The sequence below is a fragment of the Phymastichus coffea genome, unplaced genomic scaffold (genome assembly GCF_024137745.1).
Source record: "Phymastichus coffea isolate CEN01 unplaced genomic scaffold, Cenicafe_Pcof_1.1 PCOF00018, whole genome shotgun sequence".
NCBI lineage: Eukaryota > Metazoa > Arthropoda > Insecta > Hymenoptera > Eulophidae > Phymastichus > Phymastichus coffea.
Genome location: NW_026706829.1, coordinates 193,599 through 216,069, shown reverse-complemented (window position 1 = coordinate 216,069; position 22,471 = coordinate 193,599). Strand labels below are relative to the sequence as shown.

At 43.9% G+C, this 22,471-nt stretch overlaps 1 protein-coding gene across 2 annotated transcripts in view; it reads left to right on the top strand.

Annotated features, from left to right (window-relative positions):
* The window catches only part of LOC131675316 (dynein heavy chain, cytoplasmic), a 995,688-nt gene extending 979,605 nt beyond the window's left edge, over nucleotides 1-16,083 (top strand). For both annotated transcript variants that reach the window (XM_058954251.1, XM_058954250.1), the window contains one exon: nucleotides 15,493-16,083. In XM_058954251.1, coding sequence (XP_058810234.1) covers nucleotides 15,493-15,927 — 435 coding nt within the window. In that variant the 3' untranslated portion in view covers nucleotides 15,928-16,083. The remainder of the gene's footprint in view (nucleotides 1-15,492) is intronic.
* The last annotated feature ends 6,388 nt before the right edge of the window (nucleotides 16,084-22,471 follow it).

The following is a 22,471-nucleotide window of genomic DNA, read 5'->3' as shown; positions in this document are numbered from 1 at the left end:
GTTCCGCCTTGCACTGCTGACATACCGGGCAACTCCTCACGTACTCTCTGACCTGCTCGTACATCTTTGGCCAGAAATACAGGTGCCTAGCCCGGGAGAACGTTCGTTCTCTCCCCTGGTGTCCCGCTGCTGGCGCATCGTGTACCTCCTCGAGTACCTGATGCCTCTTCTCGGCAGGAACCACTAGCTTCCAGGCTTCCTCGTTGTCGATGGACCCTTCGCTCTCCTCAGTCGGATTGTAGTGATACAATCTCCCTCCAACCACCTTCCAGGTAGGTTGAGAATGTGGATCCTGGCATACTTTTCTATACTTTTGAAGGTACCAGGTATCGGCAGTTTCCGGCTGATGAGTCATGGCACCCACTTCTACCAACCCCTCCTCATAGGCCCTAGATAAAGCGTCTGGCACCACGTTGAGGTCTCCCTTTCGATAGTCTATATCGAAAACATGCCCTTGTAGTGCTAACGCCCAACGCGCTAGCCTTCCTGTAGGATTCCTCATACTGTGGAGCCACCTAAGGCAACTATGATCGGTGATGACTTTGAAGTGGTGCCCCTCAACATAAGGCCGGAACTTCCCGATAGCCCATACTACTGCCAGGCACTCTCGTTCGGAGACTGTATAGTTCCTTTCCGCACTGTTTAGGGAGCGACTGGCGTACTCAATTACGCGCTCCTGTCCATCGATTTCTTGCGTCAGCACCGCGCCTATCCCACTATCGCTCGCGTCCGTTTGTAACATGAACTGCGCGCTGGGATCTGGCGACTGCAAGATTGGTGCCGAGACCATTGCGTCTCGCAACCGTTCGAAAGCCTGCTCCTGTTCCTGCTGCCACGCAAACGGGATGCTCTTCTTCGTCAGGCGGTTTATCGGCTCAGCGATGGTCGCGAAGTCGGGTACAATGCGACGATACCACGACATCATCCCCATGAATCGCTTCACCTGTCTGATCGTCCGTGGTACTGGGTACTCCATGATGGGCTTGATCTTCTCTGGATCTGGCCTTACCCCTTCACGGTTCACTAGGACCCCTAGGTACTTGACTTCCGACTTACAGAAGTGGCTTTTGGTCTTGTTCACAGTGAGGCCCGCACCCAGGATTCGTTGTAAAACCAATCCTAGGTGTCGCTTATGCTCCTCAAAGGACGGCGAGATAATAATCACGTCGTCGAGGTAAGCAAAAGCAAAAGGATTTAAATCCGGGCCAATCACTCTGTCCATCAACCTCTGGAAGGTCGCGCCGGCGTAGGACAATCCGAAGGGCATTCTCTTGAACTGAAAATGCCCCAGGCCGGGGACTGTGAACGCCGTAATGGGGCGCGACTCCTTTTTAAGAGGTATCTGGTGGTACGCGCTACTCAAGTCCAGTGTCGAGATGAACTTAGCATCCCTGATTCTTCGCAGGATGTCGCTCATGAAGGGTAATGGATAGGCGTCCGGCTTGGTTACTGCGTTTACCTTCTGGTAATTTACGCAGAACCGATATTTGCCATCTGCCTTCTTAACCATCACCACTGGACTTGACCACCCGCTGGTTGCTGGTTCAATGACGTCGTTGTCCAGCATGGCCTTGACCAGCGCGTGCATTTAATCTCGCACCCTGTCGGAGACCGGGTAGTATTTTTGTTTACAGGGTCGAGCGTCTCCGATGTCTATCTCATGCTCGACCCCCACAGCACAGCCTAAACACTCGCCTCCGTCTGGAATTAATCCGTCGACGAGGCTAGCCACTTCTTGACGCTGTGCTTCCGTGGCTTCTACCAGGCCTACGGGTGCGAGGCACGACGTACCAGTGACGCTTGCCACTTCCAACGGTACCGCCACTTTGGCTTTCGCCAAGTACAGCTGGTCCGTATCAGGGTTCAGGTTGGCGCTGAATTCCCTCACGAAATTCGCGCCGACATAGCAGTCATCAGACAGCAGTGGCGTTATAGCGACCCTTACATCTTTTGTGTTTCCCCCTACCGTGAAGGGGAAAATCACATGACCCAAGATGGGACATGGGCGACCGTCGACGAGCTTCGCTTCTCCCGCACGCGTGACGTCCAGGCCCAGCCCCATGTCTGATGCCAATCTAAGCCCGAGTTGACCCATTACCGTCGATGAGACCTCGGTATCGTAGAGTGCCCTCAACTTGTAGGCACCTATCCCCACCTGAAGCCACCATCTGGTCTCATCCTTGGGTCTCAACCTACGGGGAGCTTTTTCCGTCCCTCTCTCCTCTGTGGACGAGAGGCTTTCGCGGCTTTTCTTGCCCTGGGCAGCCGCTACTCGCGTCGACCCCTGCTCCACCACCTGAATCCGGCCTCCGTACCTTTCGAGGATACAAAACGCCCGGTTACCCAGATCAGGCATCTGCTCGGTCGCTGTCGCTTCCGCCGCCACTGCACTGCCAGGTCTCGTGGGATCCGATCGTGGGGTCTGACGGGCCCCTGCCACGTTCAAGCGACCCGTGACGAGAGGTCACCTTTACTGGGGACGCGGAGGGGACCTCCGTCCTCCGTTTCCCTGCCCGTTTCCCTTGTTGCAATTCGGGCAGTACCTCCTGGTAAAGCCCAGTTTGCCACAAGACGAGCACTTGATTGGTTGGGAGAAATCTATTTTTCTCCGCTGACCCTCTCGTCGCTGGCCAGGAGACCCGGGGGGGGGGGGGGGGGGGGGTTTATTCCTCCCCTTTTCTTGCGGCCGACCCCTCGGCCGCCTGGGAGAGTTAGCCTTCCTCTCTTTGAAGTACCGGTCCATTTCGTGTCGCAGGGTCGCAATCTGCGACGACAGATCTTCAATGCGGTCTGTCGCCTGCGTTGCAGCGATCGTGGGCCGGTCCTCGGGTTTCCTGGCCTGGGCTTTAACCGGTGACTCGGGTTGCAGCTGTTCCTTACCCCGAGGCTTGTTGGACATGGCCGCCGTTCGGGGTCCTGCCCGGGGCGGTGGTGCTTTTGCTGACACCCCCATGTGCTCGGGGTATAACGTGGACGTAGGCTCCAGCCTGGTCCTCGGGCGCTCGTCGTCCCGCAAGGCGGTCTAGATCTCAGTCGCCTGGGCGTGGAATTCGTCCACGTTGGAGAACGCATTCCTCCGCAGCTGCATTCGGATGGCGGGTAGGAGATTTGCGTACAACAAATCTAACTGCCGCTGCTCTGGTAACGGCGGGCGTAGTTGGGCTAACATGAAGAGGAGGTGGCAGGCATATTCTCGCACCAGCTCTCCTTTCTCCTGGTACCGGGCTTGGGCCTCTTGCAGCAATCTTTGTTGCTGCAGCTCACTCGACCCAAACCAACGTCGAGCGCCAGCCACGAAGTCGGCGTAACTCCTCCACTTGAACTTGTTAAGCTCGTACCAGGTCCTCGCAACACCTTCGAGGAGCTCTGATACCGAGCAAGATTTCGCCGTCGGTTAGCCTGGAGCCCGCGCGTAGATCCTCCAGTCTTGACAAGAAGGTGTCTACGCACTCTGAAGCCGTGCCAGAGTATCGCAGCTTCCATCCTCGGACTATCCTACCCGCGTCCCGAGTCGCATAGTACCCTGACGCCGCATTGGCGTCATACCAGGCGGATCCTTCCGGGATCGCCTGCTCATCGCCCATGTCGGCGTCTCTTGGTCCTCTTCTTGGTGGCTGTTCCGTCCGTAAAGGCACCTGCCTTTGGGGAGCCTCCCGAGGTTCGCCAGGGGTCGGTCGCTGGGGTTCCGGGGTACTACCTGGTACCCTTGGGTCGTAGTGACTCGTATACGTGGATTGGAAGTCCACGGTTCTCCTGGGCCGCTCTGGTATGATCGTTCGTCGATTGGTGAGGTCCCTGTTCCTTAACTGCTGGACCTCCACCTGCAGGGCGGTCACCTGGTCGCTCCACCGCGCGCATACCTGATCGTACCTTTCCAGCATCTCAAGTATGCGGTTAATCCCGACACGGTTGCGCTCGATCTCTTCTTTTAATCGTTCTGTCACGCACCGTTCCTCTTCTTCTTCTTGAGGTTGTAGCTCCTCATTCTCGAAGCGTCGAGCTCTTCGCCTATCTGGCGATCCGGTGGAGCCCTTGTGCTCACTACTGACCCCCTCCGCGGGCCTCTTGACCTCGCCGGTCACCCCTTCCTCTGCGGGCTCTCGCTCCCCCGTCTCGCTCTGGGTCTCCTCCTCTAAGTTGTCGTAGACCGCGAGAGTCCGCGTCAGGTTCGCCTCTACCACCTCATCCCTATATAGCAGCATGAGTGGGTGGGCGACAAGATCCTCAGCATCAGCTGCTTCTAATTCTTGTCGCCTGGACTCCAGCCACCTTTGTCGGCTCCTTCGCCTGCGTTGTGTCGCCTCCCTATCCAACGCCGCTCCTTGGAAGTCTAGGTCGATATATTCGCCTAACAACCAATATGCTAGTCGAACTGCCTGCATCAGCTTGGGACCGTCTGTACGCAACTCCAGTTGCGTCAGGTATCTATCCAGCTGTGTCGAAGGCAGTTCCGAAGCCCACCGGGTTATCGCGTCGGCGGTATCCTCCATTTCGCTTACGCTGGGGCGTAGGTGACGGTTGAGGTTAATTTCCCTAGTCGACCACTACCGCCTCCTATCGCCCAAGGCGCGAGCGGGGTGTTGCGACTTTTATCGGCAACTACCCGAATACGCCTTTAACTCCAAGGCAACAATACACGTGGCTTGTGGGTGTGTGCAGGTGCCGCGTACTCTAAGGAAGTACGAACTTCCACTTCGCAACTACCTGCCTATAGGTGGAGGCTAACTGTTTGCTAGCTCCACCGGGCTAGTAAATCTAACCCTACACACACCCCAATTGCGCGCTCTGCAGGTACTGTCGCTCGGTGACTAACCCCCACTTAAATACTTTAAGGTGTATATAACCACCTAAAAAGCAAAAAGTAAACCAAAATACAATTTGTCACCTCTTTTATTCGCGTTAGAGCGACTCCGGACGTCTCTTCGACCCCTGGGGTTAGTGTGCTCTCGGCTCACAAAAGCAGGTGTTATTGGGTCGGAGAGGCGTCTTTTCCCTACCGCAGAGCACGTACCGAACGAGCCACGCGTTATTTTACCCGCTCGCACCTTATTACGCACGCGCGCAAACGTCTCTCTCTCCCGCGCATCGCTCTCTCTTTTTGTGCAAATTCCCCTGTGTGTGAGTCCTAATTTTAGTTGGGCGCCATGTAACAGGCTGCCGTTTAGTCTAAAATATCTCTTAAACGTACCTATATAACGACTAAACGACGCCTAGTTATCTATGTGCTCAAAGCACATCAACCTACCTTGTCTCGGAGTGCGCCTGCGCAGAGTCTCTTCACTATTCTGAGTTGGGTTCCCCCAACTCGCCGCTTGGCGGCGCTGTCGCCCTTGCTTAGTGGCGCTCGCGCGGCCGCTGCTGGAAACTCCGTTGACGATTCCCGCCTACCGGTATCCGCGTGATCCGTGCTACGCTACCGGCGAATTCGAATCGAATGTAAACAAATATAGACGCGATCTCCGGACAAAGGAAAGACACAATAACGACTACTTGATTTAAAGATAACGATTAACTGATTTATTCAACAAAATCAAATACACGGGGGATCTGCCGAGAGTCTTGCGCACGCTTGCGCGAATGACAATACACGCCGTATGAGAGAGAGAGAGAAAACCGCGATCACCGCGAACTAACCGCTCGCACGCAACAATTAATTTTTTCGCGCACGCTGCGCGGGATCGCACGCTATTAACAATAATAGAAAGGGGAAGGTGCACCTACCGCGAGAACGATGAGGATACGGTGGCCAACCGTACCCGAACAACAAACTGCTGTAACGCCGCTTCGCTGCTCGCCGCACCGCCGCGATTACTGTTGCTGCTGTTGTTGTTGCTGCTGTCGCTGCTACCGCTGTTGCTGCTATTGCTGCTGCTGCTATTACTGCTGCTACTATTGCTGCTGCTGCTATTACTGCTGCTACTATTGCTGGTGCTGCTGCACCCAGCACACCGCACCAAAGTTCGCACTGTTCGCCTTAGCACCACCACACGAAAACTTAGAACGGCTCGGGAACAGGTTAGCTGCACGATACAGGCGGACTGAGTGACACAGTCATACTGCCTGTTCAACGCTCCCCTCCCGGTCATTGCCCCTACGCGCTCTCTCTCTCTCGCGAACCGATCGCGGCTTCTCTCGTTTAGCCGCTCATTAACCTCGCGCGAGTCGAACGATTTTCGGTAATCGTTGCATGAATTATATCTCCCGTTCACCGTTTTTTGTAAACGTTTCTCAACTTTCATCACGTAAAGATGAGCGGTCAAGAATCTTTTTTTAGTTATTTCTGTAATTTTTAAAATATAAATTTTTTAATTCTCTTTTGCAACGGTAGTCGATTCGATTAATCGATCCGTTCGTGATTCGGTACACTCGCGATGCTTGAATGAACGACTAAGAGAGAGAGAGAGAGAGAGGGCGCGCGAGGGTTTGAAAATTCAGTTAAGCATTAGCTGTTACTGGAATAGTACCGCCAAATTTAGTTTCACACAGTTTTTCGCCATTTCGCTGATAAAAAGTTGTTTTTTGATTTTAGAACGTGCGCGAGTGATTATAAGTAGCATCACAGCAGCAGCATCACAGCAGCGGGAGTTCAGCAGCAGCATTTGTTGGAGTGAGCAGCAATTGTTCAGCGAGCGAGGCAGCGCAGCTGATTTGAGGAGCACCGTTGATTCTCTTCAACAATTACGGCTGATCACTGTAATTGCACCGCAGGCTAGGTGCACCTCCCTTTTATTGCGCGACAAAATACTAGCTAGAGTATTTTGTTTATCGCGAGCGTTATTTTTTTTTTAACGAGTTTGGCATCACTCGTTCAGGTTGAAATTATTTATCATGGTTCTACAATAACAAATTAAGCTCTGACAAAAAAGTGTTATAGAGGTTTCTTTCGTAATTTTTCCCGTAGAATCGATCGTCGCTATTAGTTTTTCGAAATCAAAATATTTTTGATAATTTATTTAAATAATTTTTAATAAACAATTGTGATCCCTAAAAGAAAAAACACAAGTAACTTTTTTTTACTTACGCCTTGGATGCAATAGTAAGTTTGGGGCTATCTCGGCTAGATTCGGCTTGGGTAATGGATTAAGATCGTTAACTCGAACATTTAAAGAGATAATACTTTATGAATTTTTACAAAAAATATTTGTATTCTGATATTTGCTAGAGAACATACATAGTGGCTAACAGATATAAACAGGCTACCAGATTCGGTAGACTTTACAATCGTAAAAGGTATAAACATAAATATTTTGAAGTATTCTCATACGTTGACTTAACATCAAACCACTTAGCAGTATTAATTACTCTATACTCTCGAATACTCAAAATGGTAACCAACTATATACGGATTACTTATTATGGTAATTCACTACTCGACTTTAAAAATAAATCAATTACATTCATACTATCAATAAGAAAATTTTTCGGGAAATAGGCTAGATGTGACGAGAAAAAAATGTACCATACGATCATCTATGTAATCACTCAACAACAATAAGAAACATTACTAGAAAACTTCTACATTCAAGACATCACCCCAATCAAATTGATCAAAATAAAGGAAGTATTACAAATAAATTAATAATATTTATTACAAAAAAGTCTGTGGATTTGGCAATATTATAGAAAAACAATCAGAAAGTTACTGCAATAACAATAAAATACATAACAATTATTTTGAACAAAGACTTGCCTCAATGTTACTTTTCCATTTACATCAATGCACTTAATACAGTTTACTAGTGGTTGTTCAGCATTATTCTAGTTGTAAGAGAGGCACGCAGATACTCGATAGTCGGAAGACCACTCGTCTTGATCCAGTGAAACAACGCGAGTCAGCGCGGGCTTTCACTTTGGATAGCACAATTGAAGTCAGATTATCACATTAAATTTACTTTAAGCGTGATAGACATGCACATAAGGTGTTGATAGTAAACCATCTTGTAGTTTCAATCACTTTTATGCTTTAATGAAAACTTTAAATCTTTCTACAGATAATGGAAGTAAATTACAAAATGAACTGTATGATCAAAAATAAATATTTGGCAAGAGACAACTAATGGAAATGGACCGTTCCTTGCTTGGCACGATAATCTCTCTCTCTCTCTCTCTCGACACCACCTCGCTCCAGTAATCTATATCATTGGGGCGGTGTATTAGCTTATGTATTATATTATATTATATTATGTATTATATTAGCTCGCATGAGCTCGCATCCGTGTTTGTTCTTCTTCCTCCTTCTTCTCTCCGAGGAGGTGTAGGGTGGCGTGCACGACTCCCTCGATGGCGGGACCTAGGTTCAGCCTCATGAGGGCGGCTATCGCTTCTTCGAATTGATCGAAGGTGATCTTCATCCTGTAACAGTCACACATGTCAGAATCTATAACCCTTTTCTCATGTATCGAAGGTAGGCGCCAATTCGGCTGCTCAGGGTCTTCGTCGCCGGGATTGAAAGTGGGGTCCTTTGCGTCGGTCTCCCAGGTCTTTCGTTCGCAGGGTCTCATGCATCCACGGTCGGTGTTCTCGGCGGTCTACCTCTCTTCCTTTTCCCGACAACGGGATGGGAGATACGTTAATTCTATCGATACGTTGTAGTTTGGGCGGTTAGCGCGTTCTTGCGAAGTCTCCCTCGTGGGCGCTTTGTTATATTAGTTGGAGGGGTGGTTATCAGGATGTTATCGGAAGGATCGGAAGGGGCGTGACGAGGTTGGCACGAAGTTGTCGCGCTATCATTTCGGATTGCGTTGTCCGTAGTAACGGCGCGCCCGCTTCCGCGTGTTGTCGTATCACTCACAGTAGGCGGGATGCTCGTCGCCTCGGTTCCCTCGCGATGTTCGATCTCGAAGACATGGCCTTGGAGTTGCAAGGCCCATCGGGCTAGGCGTCTTATCGGGTTCTTCAGATCGTATAGCCATTTTAGACTGTTATGGTCCGTTACCACCTTGAATTGGTACGCCTCTATGTGTGCGCGGAACTTCTGTATGGCCCATACGACCGCCAAGCACTCGTGCTCCGTGGCAGAGTAATTTTGCTCCGCTGGGTTAAAGACTCTGCTAGCGTACTCGATAATCCGGTCTCCGTCTCCTACTCTTTGAATCAGGATGGCACCGATTCCCGTAGCGCTAGCATCTGTCTCCAGCACGTACTGCCCGTCGGGTTCCGGTAACCCGAGGCATGGTGCGGATATCATGAGTGTCTTAAGTTTAGCGAAGGCTTGTTCTTGATCCGATCCCCACACGTATTCGCACTTCTTCCCCGTTAGTTTCGTTAACGGTTGAGCGTGTGTGGCGAAGTCACTCAAGAACCGGCGGTACCAGGAAGCAACCCCTAGGAAAGTACGTAGCTGTCGGACGTTTCCTGGTCGGGGGTACTCCACGATAGAGCGCACCTGTTCAGGGTCAGGCCTGATACCTTCGCGGTTAATCAACAAACCTAGATATCTGGCCTCCGGCTTGCAGAAGACGCTCTTCTCTCGATTAATCGAGAGGCCGGCTCGACATAACCTATCCAACACGGTTTTAAGATATTGCAGGTGATCTTCGTATTTGGATGATACTACGATGATGTCATCCAAATCACCAAGCTCAGGTCCGATCACGCTATCAATTAACCGTTGGAAGGTGGCGCCGGCTTACGAGAGACCGAATGGCATTCCGAATGCCCCAATCCGGGCACGGTAAAGGCCGTGATAGGTCGAGATTCGGGTTTGAGCGGTATTTGACGATACGCGCTACTGAGGTCGAGTGTGGAGATATAGCGCGCGTTTCGTATGCGTGTCAATATATCTTGCATAAACGGTAGGGGATACGCGTTTGGCTCGGTGACCTTGTTGACCTTCCTGAAGTCTATACAGAATCGATACGAGTCATCCTTCTTGCGTATCATAACCACTGGGCTCGACCAGCCGCTATCCGCTGGCTCGATCACCACTTGATCTAACATCTCCCTTATCAATCTATGCATTTCTCATGTTCAATGTTTGCCGCACACTCCAGTCCCACGGGGGCCTGCGATAAGGCCTCGCCGATGGTCCTCTGCAATATCGCCTGTTGAGAGGCTGTCACCTTGGCTAGTGCGATCGTAGATAATCTCGGACCAGCCTCCAAGCTAGCTAGCTCTAGCTTCATCTTGGTTTGTGATTTCTTGAACAGCAACGTATTATCGTCGGGGTCAAGTACCACCCTAAACAATTTAACAAAATTCACTCTTAGGATACATTCGTCGACGAGGGTTGGGAGGATAGCTACCCTCGTCGGCATCGTCACGTCCCCCACGGTGAACGGCAACATGGCGTGACCAACGATCGTTAACTTACGACCATCTGGTAGTCCTGCCGTACCCGCGTCGGTGGTATCTAACCAGATGCCTAGCACAGATGCTATCTGCAGAGCATTACTACCCATTGCTGTGGTGGAAGCCCCCGGATCATAGAGAGCCCGTAACTGGAAGTCTCCTATTTTCACCGGCAGCCACCAGCGCGTTTCCTGTTCCGGGAAATATAGCGAAACAGATTCGGCGGCTCCACAGCCTTGCTCTTTGCACACCATAGCGTTAGCCACTGTGCTTTCGCGTGGTAAAGTGATGCCACTTGTCGTTCGAACCACCTTGGTTCGGACGATCGGAGTTACCATGGGGTTACCCTTCGACGGTTTATCTGCCGTTACCCGAGCCCCCGAGGGCGTGTGCGATCCATTCACCACCATCTCGGCCGGTCCAGGGTCTTGGGCTTTACTAACGTCGATACCCTCTCTCTCCGCGTTCACTATACCGCCACGTTCATCATTGGCGTCACCAGGGGAGTTCTCACTCTCGTCGCTCAACACGCTCGCGACTATCGGTGCTGACTGTGTTGGCGAAGGCCACGAGATCTTGTTTACGGGGTTTATCTTAGATGATGAAGGAGTGGGGTCAACCCCACCTAACCACTCCTTTCCTCGTTTCCCTTGTTGCATTGGGGACAGTACTTTTTGCTGTACCCCAGTAACCCGCACTCGATGCACTTGAGTGGCTTGGAGAAGTCTCTCTCCCGTCTTCGAGGAGCTTCCGGCTTCCTAGTGCGGTCTTCCGAGATCAAGTTTTTTTCCAACGAGGTTGTGCTTGCTTCATCCCTTCAGATATCTCCTTGAGAGATAACAGCACTTGGCTTAGTAGATCGGCGGGTGGAGCCTTTTTTTCGCCATCAACTGCCTCTAGGCTCGGACTAGGTGTCGCCCCCGAGGGCGTCGGTATGTAGACGACCTGGTGCATCACCTTCTCGAGCACTTTCTCCATCCGGTCCAACCGGTCGCTGACCTCCGGCTTATCGCTGGACATTTATGCCACTTTGCCCTTGCGGCACTTGCTTCCATCGGTGCGAGGGTGGTACGCTAACTCCGGGTACAGAGTTGATTGTGGATACGGTACCACCCGTTCTGCCTTTCTCTGGTGCAAGCTGTTCTGTGCCGCCGTGGCCAGCGCATTCAGGGTTCGTATGGCCCTGAATGTCCGGGAGAAGGTTGGCGTACAGCAGGTCCAATTGACAATCTCGAATTTGGCGTAGGAAAACCATTCCTCCTTCGTCGCCTCGTACCAGGTGAAGGCGGGACCGACGAGTAGCTCCGATACCGTTAGGAGAATCTCGTCTTCCGTGAGTCCCGCGTCATTCCTTAAGTTGTCCAGCCTAGACAGGAAGGTGTCAATGCTCGCGTTGCCCTCTCCTGAAAACTTCAGTTTCCATCCTCGGACAACGCGACCAACATCCCTTGTAGTCGACCAAGGGTTCGTTGTCTGCTGAGATAACCACGTGCTCGGCGGGTGGTTATTCACTTCAGCATTAACTCCACTGAGTTAATGCTGTCCACCCTCTCCGAAAGGGAGCGTCCGGCGGGGGATCCTGCCGGTGGCCCCCGTGGGCCTCTGTCCGGGTCCAGCTGGAGTACTGTGGGGTAACCTGGTGTCGTGATGATAGGTGAAGGTATCTTGGAACGCTACGCTCCTACGCGTATTTTCTTATTGTCGTATTTCGCCGGAATTATTCGCATTATTTTGCTGTACATTCCTGTTTTCGGCATTTTCCAATGCGCTCATTCTGGCGGATAGGTCGTCCAGTTGGCTCTTGACATTGCTGCAGTTGTTGTATATCTGGTCTAATAGCTTCGTTAGACTCTACACGTTTACTCTTAACGAGTCTAGCAGCTCGAGCTTCTTCTCATTTTCTCTGGACCGGAAAATGAGGTCTTGGATCATTACTGCAAATGCCGGATGGAGTTGAAACTGGCTACCATCATTAGCCGTTGTAGTAATATACTTATTACTGCTCGTACTCTCGCCCTCGTCCAGTACGTTTGTAATGTTTATCGCTGTTTCTTGAATACGCGATATCACCTCTGCACTTTGCATTAGCTGGGCTAGCGAGTGTTCACCTTCTTGTTCGGACGCTATGTGTTCCGCGCATAAGAATACTATGAGCTTCGAGCGTAGGGCTGCCCTTCTTGCTGGATTGCCGTGTTGGTTGTCGACTTCCGCGAAATCCGCCGCAGAGTAGTCACCTAATAACCAATTTAGAAGTCGTCCAGCTCTCGAGAGCTTATTCCCGCTTGTCTTGAGCTCCAAGTGTTCAAGGTATTCGTTTATTTCCTCGTCTTGGAGCGTCAAAACCCAGTCTTCGACCTCTTTTTGAGTGCAGTCCATTGTCATTCGTTAGTTATACCGCTATTAATTATTAATTAATAATTAATAATTAATTATTAATAATAAATAAATATTAATAGTTAGTTATTAATTTTTCGCTCAAATTTACACGCTTGTTTGACGGATGATGCGTGTGCGAGTGCTATATTTAATATTTATAAGCAAACGCGCAAAAATTCAGACTTTACTGGCCGACAATAGGCTCAACAAAGGGCATTTAACGTTGTTTTTACCGAAAGACTCTTTGCTCGCTATTGCGCAATATAATGATCCTGCCTATCAGGCGCACTAACTGTTTGTTAGCGCGGCTGTGTTGGTTAGTATCTAAAATATTATAGCGAGCGTCTATGTGCGTAGTCACCAATAACCATAGCTAGCAATATTTAAAGAAAATACATTTACGTTAAGACAATACTATATCAAATAAAACTATCAATTTGTGTTTATTTTGTTTGAATGTTGCCGGTGTTAGTTTTCCTCGGGCCAACGGGTACAATATTATTGATTTGCGGCAACTTTCAAAACCTATTAGTGTTTACGCTTTGGTTAAAGAGGCTCAGTTCCTTATCTTTTTATCTCTGCACTCCGAAAAAACTCGGGAAAAACTCTGGTCCTTCTTAACAGTAGCTGGGTGTGCGGGTTCTAATCTTCCACTCTGTCAGGCGGTATCGATAGCTAATCCTCGACTAGTTCATTTTCATACGTGCGCGTTCCGTCTCGTCCGAATTCCCTCGTCACCTTTGCATTAACCGGTAGGTGCTGCCCTCGCAGGCAGCCTCATGGTTGGGCTGTTAGCGCTAATAAGACGTTTACCGTTACAAGATGTTCATGAATAAATAAATAATTTTTGAAAACATACAAAATTCGCGATACTTTTTGAACAGATCTCGTACATATATATATATATATATATGGTATTATTTTTGACTGTCACCTACCCTACTTGCCCATTTTTTTCTAACTTGGAAATTTTTTTAAATATGTAAATTTTATAAAAAAAATTAATCTTTTCGACTAGTATATTGACCATGAAGGTTTAATTTCAAAATCATTTCAAGGTCAACTTTGTTTTTTAACTAACAACCCTTATTTATTTATCACGGATTCAGAGTAGTCGGAAAATCCTACGTTCAGATAAGGTATCATATGTGGAGTCCATTTAACCTCCCAAGGTCGTCTGAAGGTGAATCATCCTCTTTATTTTTTTCACCCAGCTAAGTCACCTACGGCATGTTTTAGCAAATATCATTTCGATCACAGGCATCATTTATAAATTCATTTATAAATAATAAAAATGTTTCAGAGGATTGGCGTTAGAAAAACAACAGCCCACGTAGTCATTTTTGTTGTATAATATACTTATCTTCAATTATATAATGACATGTATTATCACGAACACAATAAGCACATGTTTATAAATTATACATGTTAAAAAAAATGTTTAAATTAATAGAAAAATAGGCAGTGGAGGTAACGTTTAGGAAGAATGCCTTGTATTATATATACACGGTGGCCAATTTTAATTTTCTGGATTGGTGAATGTTTTGTCCAAAATAGTTTCAGATAAAAGTTACTCCATTTTTGGGGGGGGGGGGGGGGATCACGTTTTGGTAACCTTGGATTTAACCTTGAACATGATCAAGGCCATTTCAGAAATGAAATAGATGAGAATATTATATTCGCAAACTCTTAAAGTGTCCTTTCAACAGTAGTTTTTTCACCTTTTTTCAAAAGAGTTGTGTGTGTGTGTGTGTAATGTAGTAATACATTCGCCAGACAAGCTTGCGAATATAATGAAATACAAATACCTAAAGGCTTCTGACAAAAAATTCAAAAAGGCAAACTCTGTTTTGACCAATCCTATAAAAACAATGCTAAGTTATGATTCCAAAGCAAAAAGATACATCGTCTACCTCAATTATCTTCAAACTAATCACTGATCGTTCAATAAAAGCATATACTTGTAACAAATAATCATTTTCTCTAAATGCGCTTCTGGCTACCGAGAACAAGACTGAAAAAAATGAACACTACGATTATGTGTTAAAAGTCTTCAACAAATATATCCACTTATCAAGAATATTAAGAAAAAACAAGTAATAATAGTCACCAGATCGAACGCCATCAAATACATCAAAGCAGAAGCCGAGAAGAAAAATAAAGAAAAGAGGTTACAATCTCTCTGGCTTTCTCACATGAATTAGATCCTCAGACCATTATATCCTCTGACGGTCGAGCATTAATACCGTTCATGAGCATTAATAACACTTGGCGACTCAGGTGTTACCCTGATAATTTATGGCATTGACCTCACTGGTTACGCACCATTTTTTATAAGTACAGAGAGATAACATTTTATTACGCAAATTTTATTACAAAGTTATTACTCAATTTACGAAAAATTACTAAATTTAAATGTTCAATCAGAACGGTTCCCTGAGTTTGTTTTTACGAGAGAAAAAATACATTTATAAAATCAATATATTTATACAATAGTACAAACAAAAAAATTTTACAATAAATTTAACTTTTGCTATTTATCGAAACCTCGTTCATTTCATAAAATAATCGAAATCTCTTTCAAGTCATTTTTAAATATATTATTAAGAAAATGCAGATGTCAAAAATATGAAGGCTTGTCAATCTGTTATATGTTTAATAATATAAGATACTGTTATAATAATAATATTTACATAACCCTTAATTTATGCGTAATTTATAAATAATACTTTCAAGAATTAATTATGAAAAATAAAACTTTAAATACTTTTTCTGTTTACAATTCTGTTTTATTATGGTTTAAATATGCTTACAATTTTTTTTCAGAACTTCCCAGTCTGGCTTGGTGGCTTATTTAATCCAGAAGCATATATTACAGCAACACGACAATGTGTGGCACAAGCGAATAATTGGTCTTTAGAAGAATTGCAGTTAGATGTTTTCGTATGTAACAGCGATAATACGGTGGCAGATGATTACTGTTTTGCAGTAACTGGATTAAAATTACAAGGAGCACAGTGTAAAAATAATATGCTGTATTTAACATCAACAATAATGACTGATTTGCATGTGACTATATTAAAATGGGTGAAACGTTCTACTACGGATACAGTAGAATATAAGCTAGCTCTACCAGTTTATTTGAATAGCACTCGTACAGAATTGTTATTTAATGTTGATTTACAAATAGCACCTAGTCAAGATTCACATAGTTTTTATGAAAGAGGGGTCGCTATTTTAATATCTACTGCTTTAAATTGATTCACATTAGATTAATTATTTTATCGTCTGTAAATCATAAATAGTCTTTTTTCTAATATAAATGTAATTGTCAAAATATATAACTAAATTTTGAAGGATTTACTGTTATTCGCTTCAAATTTTTAACATACTTTACGATTATAACTAAAATTTCATTTTTAAAGAGAAAAATAATATAATTAACCATATTATCACTATCAATTATATTAAATCTTGCGAAATTATAGAGCAAAACAATAAGAGAGTGACACCTAAATACTATAAGTAAAAACTATCTCCACTCAATTTATAATGAGGCTAGAAGATAAATCAGTGAAACCTTGTTAAAAATAAATTAAGTGGAGATAGTTAGTTATTTATAGTATTTGAGTATCACTCTCTTATTTCTTTGCTCTATAATTTCCCAAGAAAAATAATATAACAAAGATAATAAGGTAAGTCAGTGGAGCATCAGTCACAGATGTCAAAGGTGAAGGTTTGATTCCCTGGTCTTTAGTTAACGAAAGTGTGTGTACTAGAACCGCCACGCACAGATCTAAGTTAGAGAAGATCAAATCTTTATGAATACCCTAACTACATGTTATTGACTTTTATTCTCCAGTTTTATTCATAGTACATAATAAGTGTACTACTATATTTTTATGTTATTTGATTATACTAAAAATAATAAAAACCATATCAGATATATGCAATAAATGAAAAAATGTTAGACAACCAAAGTTGTATTCACGAGTTTCCTTTCTAGCACAATTATGTAGATTGCATCATAGTTTTTTCTTGATATATAACCTTTTTATGGCTATTAATTAGAGCTACTTCCTCGATTCAACCATAAGCGACTTTGCTTCACTAGCTTATTAAAAGGACGTTTTTAAGTCTTTTGTTTGTGATGGGTGTGGCAATCGTTGAGATGGCTTGCCCTGTTCACCTCTCTCTTCCGCGGGTCTTCTCCTTTGCCGCTGCCATATCGATGTCTTGATAGTTCGAACCAAGTATCGACGCTCGATGTGGCTTTGTTTTAGGTCTAATTACTGATCGGCGTCGGTAGTCGAAGCGGCGGAAGGCAATAGGTGAGAAGGGGAGAGAAGGAGAGGATAAGAGAGAAAGAGCAATAATGTTGCCGACGTAATCCGCACATATGTGCGTAGCCGGCGACGTTTAGCCAATTTTGAGTATTAAAAGGAGAGGCAAGAATACAGCGAAAAGCGAGAGAGCGTGTGTAGTACTGGCCAGACCAGCGTTGCGACATTGGTAAACTTTCTGCTATTTTGTTTTAATCTTTACTCATCCTCCCTTACAGGGCGATATTTATGATACTTATGAATCCTATGTAGCTTTCTACCGTTTCCGTCTTTAAAATTTTATGTTAATAATGTATATATTAGACTATTTATTATTGTTACATAAGCTTAAATCTTACATCTTACATTATACGCAAGCCAAATCAGAGCAACCCTGAGCTTACGCGTACTCCAAGCGTACCTGAGAGTGATCTAGACATAATATTATTATTTGACTGAAGAGTACAAAAAGATAAATATATATACTATATATGTATATATATAATAATTTATTGCTCAATGTATAGCCTTTACGGCCTTTTACATAATGTTCCACTTTTACATCTATACTTACAACTAACACTTAAATACTACTTCTGCTACTTCTATAATAATATAGTGTTATTGTTATAATCTCAAGATTCGCGCTCGCATACTTTCCCTCTCTCCTACCCTCCCTTTCAAAAGCTCGCTTCTAGTCTTACTCAGGATACCCCTCATCTCCCCTCGATTTGGCCAACTTCTCGAACATGTAAATATAGTTGCATATTGCTCTATTCGGGCTTCCCTTTAGAGCTCTAATTAGTTTATTCTCTTTCTCTTCTCTCCTGCCAGTAATTTTCTGATTTTCTAACTCCCTCATCCACCTTCCCCCTATTTCCTCTTTTGCCTTACTACATTCAATCATATGCTCTAGGTTTTCTTCCTTTTCTCCGCAGATTCTACACTTACTATCTTTATACCCTTTCGCCTGCTCTCTGCCCACATTCCCACACCTTATTCTCGCCCATTGCTCTTTTACCCGAAAACAATCATAAAATTCAAGTGCCCGACATATCGGAAAGCGTAGCTTTAATCAAAAGAACACGCCTCAGCGTAAGACCACAAAGACGTCCCGCTGCCGTTGCGACGTACACCGAGGCATCTTCTTTTGATTAAAACTACGCCTTCCGATATGTCGGGCACTTGAATTTTATGATTGTTTTCGATAGCGAAAATCCTCAGGAACACGCAGGACCAAGAATTTTTCAAAAAAAAATATACTTTTTTAAAAATTAGCAATTGTTTAAACAAAAAGTTAATAACTTTCGAAACAAATTTTTTATTGTTTATTGTGTAATTATTTCGAAATTCTAAGGCATTATGAGTATTTTCAAAAAAATCCGACTTCGATATCTTTATTAGTTTTTAAAATACAGCTGTTTGAAAATTTTTTATCATTTTTCTTTAATTGTTAATAACTTTTGATATAATTAATGTATCGTCTTCAAAATTTGGGAAAAAACTCAATTTTATGTGTAAAATAATTGTGCCAAATTAAAAAAAAATCCGTAACCTAAGAGTTACAAGTCAATCGAAATAGCCAAGAATTACCCATGTATCTGTGTTATCTTTTCTAAGCATACTATAATAATCGCAATCTATCGCGTGGAAAATGCCATATAGTTAGTTAGTTAGTTTATTTATTTACAATTTATATGTTACATTTGGTTTACATTTCTTATATAGCTATTTGTGTCTCGTATCCAGTTTGTGTAGTTGATTATGTATGTGTTTTGTGTGTGTGTGTGTGTGTGTGTGTAAGTGCGCGCGTGCGTGTGTGTGTGTGTGTGTAAGTGCGCGCGTGCGCGTGTGTGTGTGTGTGTTGTATAAATATGTGCATTTGTAGGTGTGTCTGCAACTCTTGTATCCCTGTCTTCTGCGCCTGTCTGTTCCTCTTTTCTTCTCATTTTTCTTCTGATTAATCTTTTCTTCCTCTTTCTCTCTCCAAGATCTGCCTTTTCCGCTCTTCTGTTTTTTTTTCTCTTTCTTGCATATTTTCTTTTCAGCTTTTCCTTTATTACTTTCTTTTGCCTTTTCACCTTTGCCTTTCCTTTGCTTTTGCTCTCCTTCTTGCTAATCATTTCATCTATCTTTCTCCTTATGAAGGCTTTGACACCTTTTTCTTGTTATTGCTCCCTCTGCCTTTCCTTTCCTCAACCTCACTTATTTTTCCTTAGTATCTTATGCTTTGTCTTCTAGTTTACCTTTTTCTTTCTCTTCTTCGATTCTTCTTCTTTTCCATTTTGCTCCATCATCCAATACCTGTGTGTGTGTGCATGTGTATGTTTATGTTTGCGCGTATGTTCGTGTTTTGTGTGTATGTGTGTGTATATATGTGTGTGTAGATGTGTCTGCGAGTCTTGCTTCTCTGTCTTCTGTTTCTGTCTCTCCTTAGGGTCTTGCAGCTTCGTCTTCTTGCTTTTCTTTTTCTTTCTTCTCTTCGTTTCTTCTTCTTTTCCATTTTATCTCCGTCATCCACGCTATCTTTTCTTTGCTTCCTATTATTATTTTTTCCCATTCTTCCCCTTCCTTTCTGCTTTTTTCACATTTTTCTACCATGTGCTTCCAATTTTCTTCCTCTTTCATACACATTCTGCATCTCTTATTTTCTTCTTTTTCCCAATACCTGCTTCCTCTCGTTTCATTACCTAACCTAAACCTTTCCCTTATTTGCAGGCCTTTTATTCTTCCCTCTCCTTGAATTTCCTTTAACCTATACCTTTTCATTTCTTCTTTCAGCTCTTTCCACTCGTTTATGTATCTTGATTTTTCTAGTTTTTCTTCTAGTTCTTTTTCATCTTTTTTCTTTAGCTCATCTCTTATTTCTTCCCAAAACTCTTCTCTCTTTTCATCTCCCTCTTCCCTCTCTCTGTATATTTTACTTTTCTCCAGCCTTTCCTCTCTCTCCTCTTTCTTACCCTTTTTATCTTTTTCATTTCTTTCCCTTTTCTTTAATTCTCTCCATGCTTCTTTTTTTATTGAGCCATCTCTTTCTTCTCTTATTTTGTTTTCATACTTCAATGCTCTTTCTAATGCTGTTTCTTTCATTTCTTGTCTTCCTGTTTCCCATCGTATTAGATAACTTGGCGTGTTTCTATCTAATCCTAATATCCACTTTATGTATTTTAGTTGTAGTTTCTCTATTTCCTCATATCTTTTCCATCCCCAGATTTCTGCTCCATACATAATCACGCTTTTCGCCAGAGCATCGAACAGGTTCATCCGTAGCTCCCAGTTTTCTCTAAATAGCTTTTCTCCTAGCCCCCATAGTCTTCCGAGTCCCATATTTATTTTCCCTTCTACCTTCTTTATCTGCTTTTTATTTCCGTTATTTCTGTTTATCACATATCCCAAGTAGTTGTACTCTTTCACCATCTCTATCTTCTCACCTTCCCATTCGAATTCTTCTTCCTTCCCCCTTTCTCCTCCTCTCCTGCATTTCATCTTCTTTGATTTTCCTACATTTAACTCTAATCCCCTTTCTTCCAGGTATCTTTTTAATTTTTTCAGCATTGCTTTCATTCCACTTTCACTCTTTGCTATCATCACTATATCATCTGCATATCCTAATGTCCATATTTTCTTCCTTCCTATCACTACCCCTCCTTCCTGCACCTGCTTGATCTTCACTTCCAGGTCGGCGAAGGCAAGATTAAATAGCGTGGTGCTCAAAGGGCACCCTTGCCTTACGCCTTTGTAAGTCTCACACTCCCCAATTATTTCTCCTCCAACTTTTACCTTACTCCCTGTTTTCTTGTATATTTCTTCTATTCTTTTCCTAATTTTTCTATTTATCCCTTTCTCATTCATTGTATCCCATATTTTCTTCCTCTTTATTTTATCAAAAGCGGCCTTCATGTCTGCAAAGAATACGAACAGTTTTCCTCCTTTTTCCTTTATTTCCTTCCCTATTATTGTTTTTAATATATATATATATATATATATATTGTGTCCATTGTTCCTCTTTTCTTCCTAAATCCCATCTGCGTATCACTTAGCGTTTCTTTAGCTTCTAGTTCTCTTTCCAGCTTTTTCCTCAGTATTTCCGCATATATTTTATATCCCGTATCCATCAGCGTTATTCCTCTATAGTTTCCTACTTCTTCTTTCCTCCCTTTCTTATATATTGGTACTATTATTCCCTTCCTCCATTCTTCCGGATATCTTTCTCCGTTTCATATTCCGTTTAAGCATTTTGTCATGCCTTTATCAAGCCTTCCGTGCCTTCCACCCACGCTTCATTTGCTATACCATCTTCTCCTGTCGCCTTTTTCTTTTTCATTTTTCTTATTACCTCTTTTACTTCTCTTTCTTTGATTTCTTCGCCTTCCTCTCCTTCACTGTCTTCGGTTTCTTCCCCTTTGCTTTCTTCCTTTTCTTTCTCTCCCAATTGTTCCTTGAAGTGTTTTATCCATTCTTCTTTTCCTATATTTTCATCTAATCCAATTCTTTTCTTCCTATTGCCATTCACTTTATCCCAGAATTTTCTTCTCGTCTTATCTTTTCTTATTTCTTCTGCCACTCTTTTCCCCTCATCTTCTTTTACTTTTCTTATTTCCTCTCTGTATTCTCTCTTTGCTTCTAAGTATTTGCCTCTGTCTCCTTCCCCTTTTCTTACCTTATTTAACTCTGCCATCACCCTATCCCTTTTTGCCTTACATTCTTTTCTCCACCAGCTTTTTTTTGATCCTGTTTTTTTCCTTATCTTCTTTTTTATAACTGCGTTCTTCACTCTATTTTTTATATCTTTCCATTTTTCTGTTTCCTCTATTGCGTCTATCCATCTCTGATACTCCCTTATACCTTCTTCGCTCCAGTCGTCTATCATTCTATCTTCCTCTTCTTTTCTTTCTTCCGCTATTTTGTCTCCCAATTCCACCTCTATTGGTAAGTGGTCCGACTTTACCCTCTCTTTTCTTTAAACCCTTTTGATCGCCTCATCACCTTCCTCGTTACCTACTACATAGTCTATCGTTGACATTCCTCTCGCTCCTATATATGTTATTTCTCCCTCTTCATCTCCTTTTTTTCTCCCATTCGTTATCACTAAGCCCATTTCTCCTAGCCATTTTATCATTTCTTCTCCCTCTGCGTTTAACACTTTATCCTTGGCCTTTATTTCTTCTAGATTTTCTTCTGTCTCCCATTCTCTTCCTTCGTTTCCTGTTTTTGCGTTGAAGTCTCCTCCTATAATTATTGTTTTTCCTCTGTTCTTCTCTATCTCTTCGCTTAGATATTCATAGTTTTCCTTCTTCTCATGTTGCATATACACCGATGCTATCATGTATTCCCTCCCTCCGATATTTATTTCTCCTACTATTACCTCACTTGTCCTTTCTTTCTTCCATTCAACCTTACTTATCCCTTTCCTCTTTCTTACCGCCATTATTCCTCCCCCTATTTCTCTCCCCCTTCTTCCTTCCCTTCTTGAGTCCCTCCAC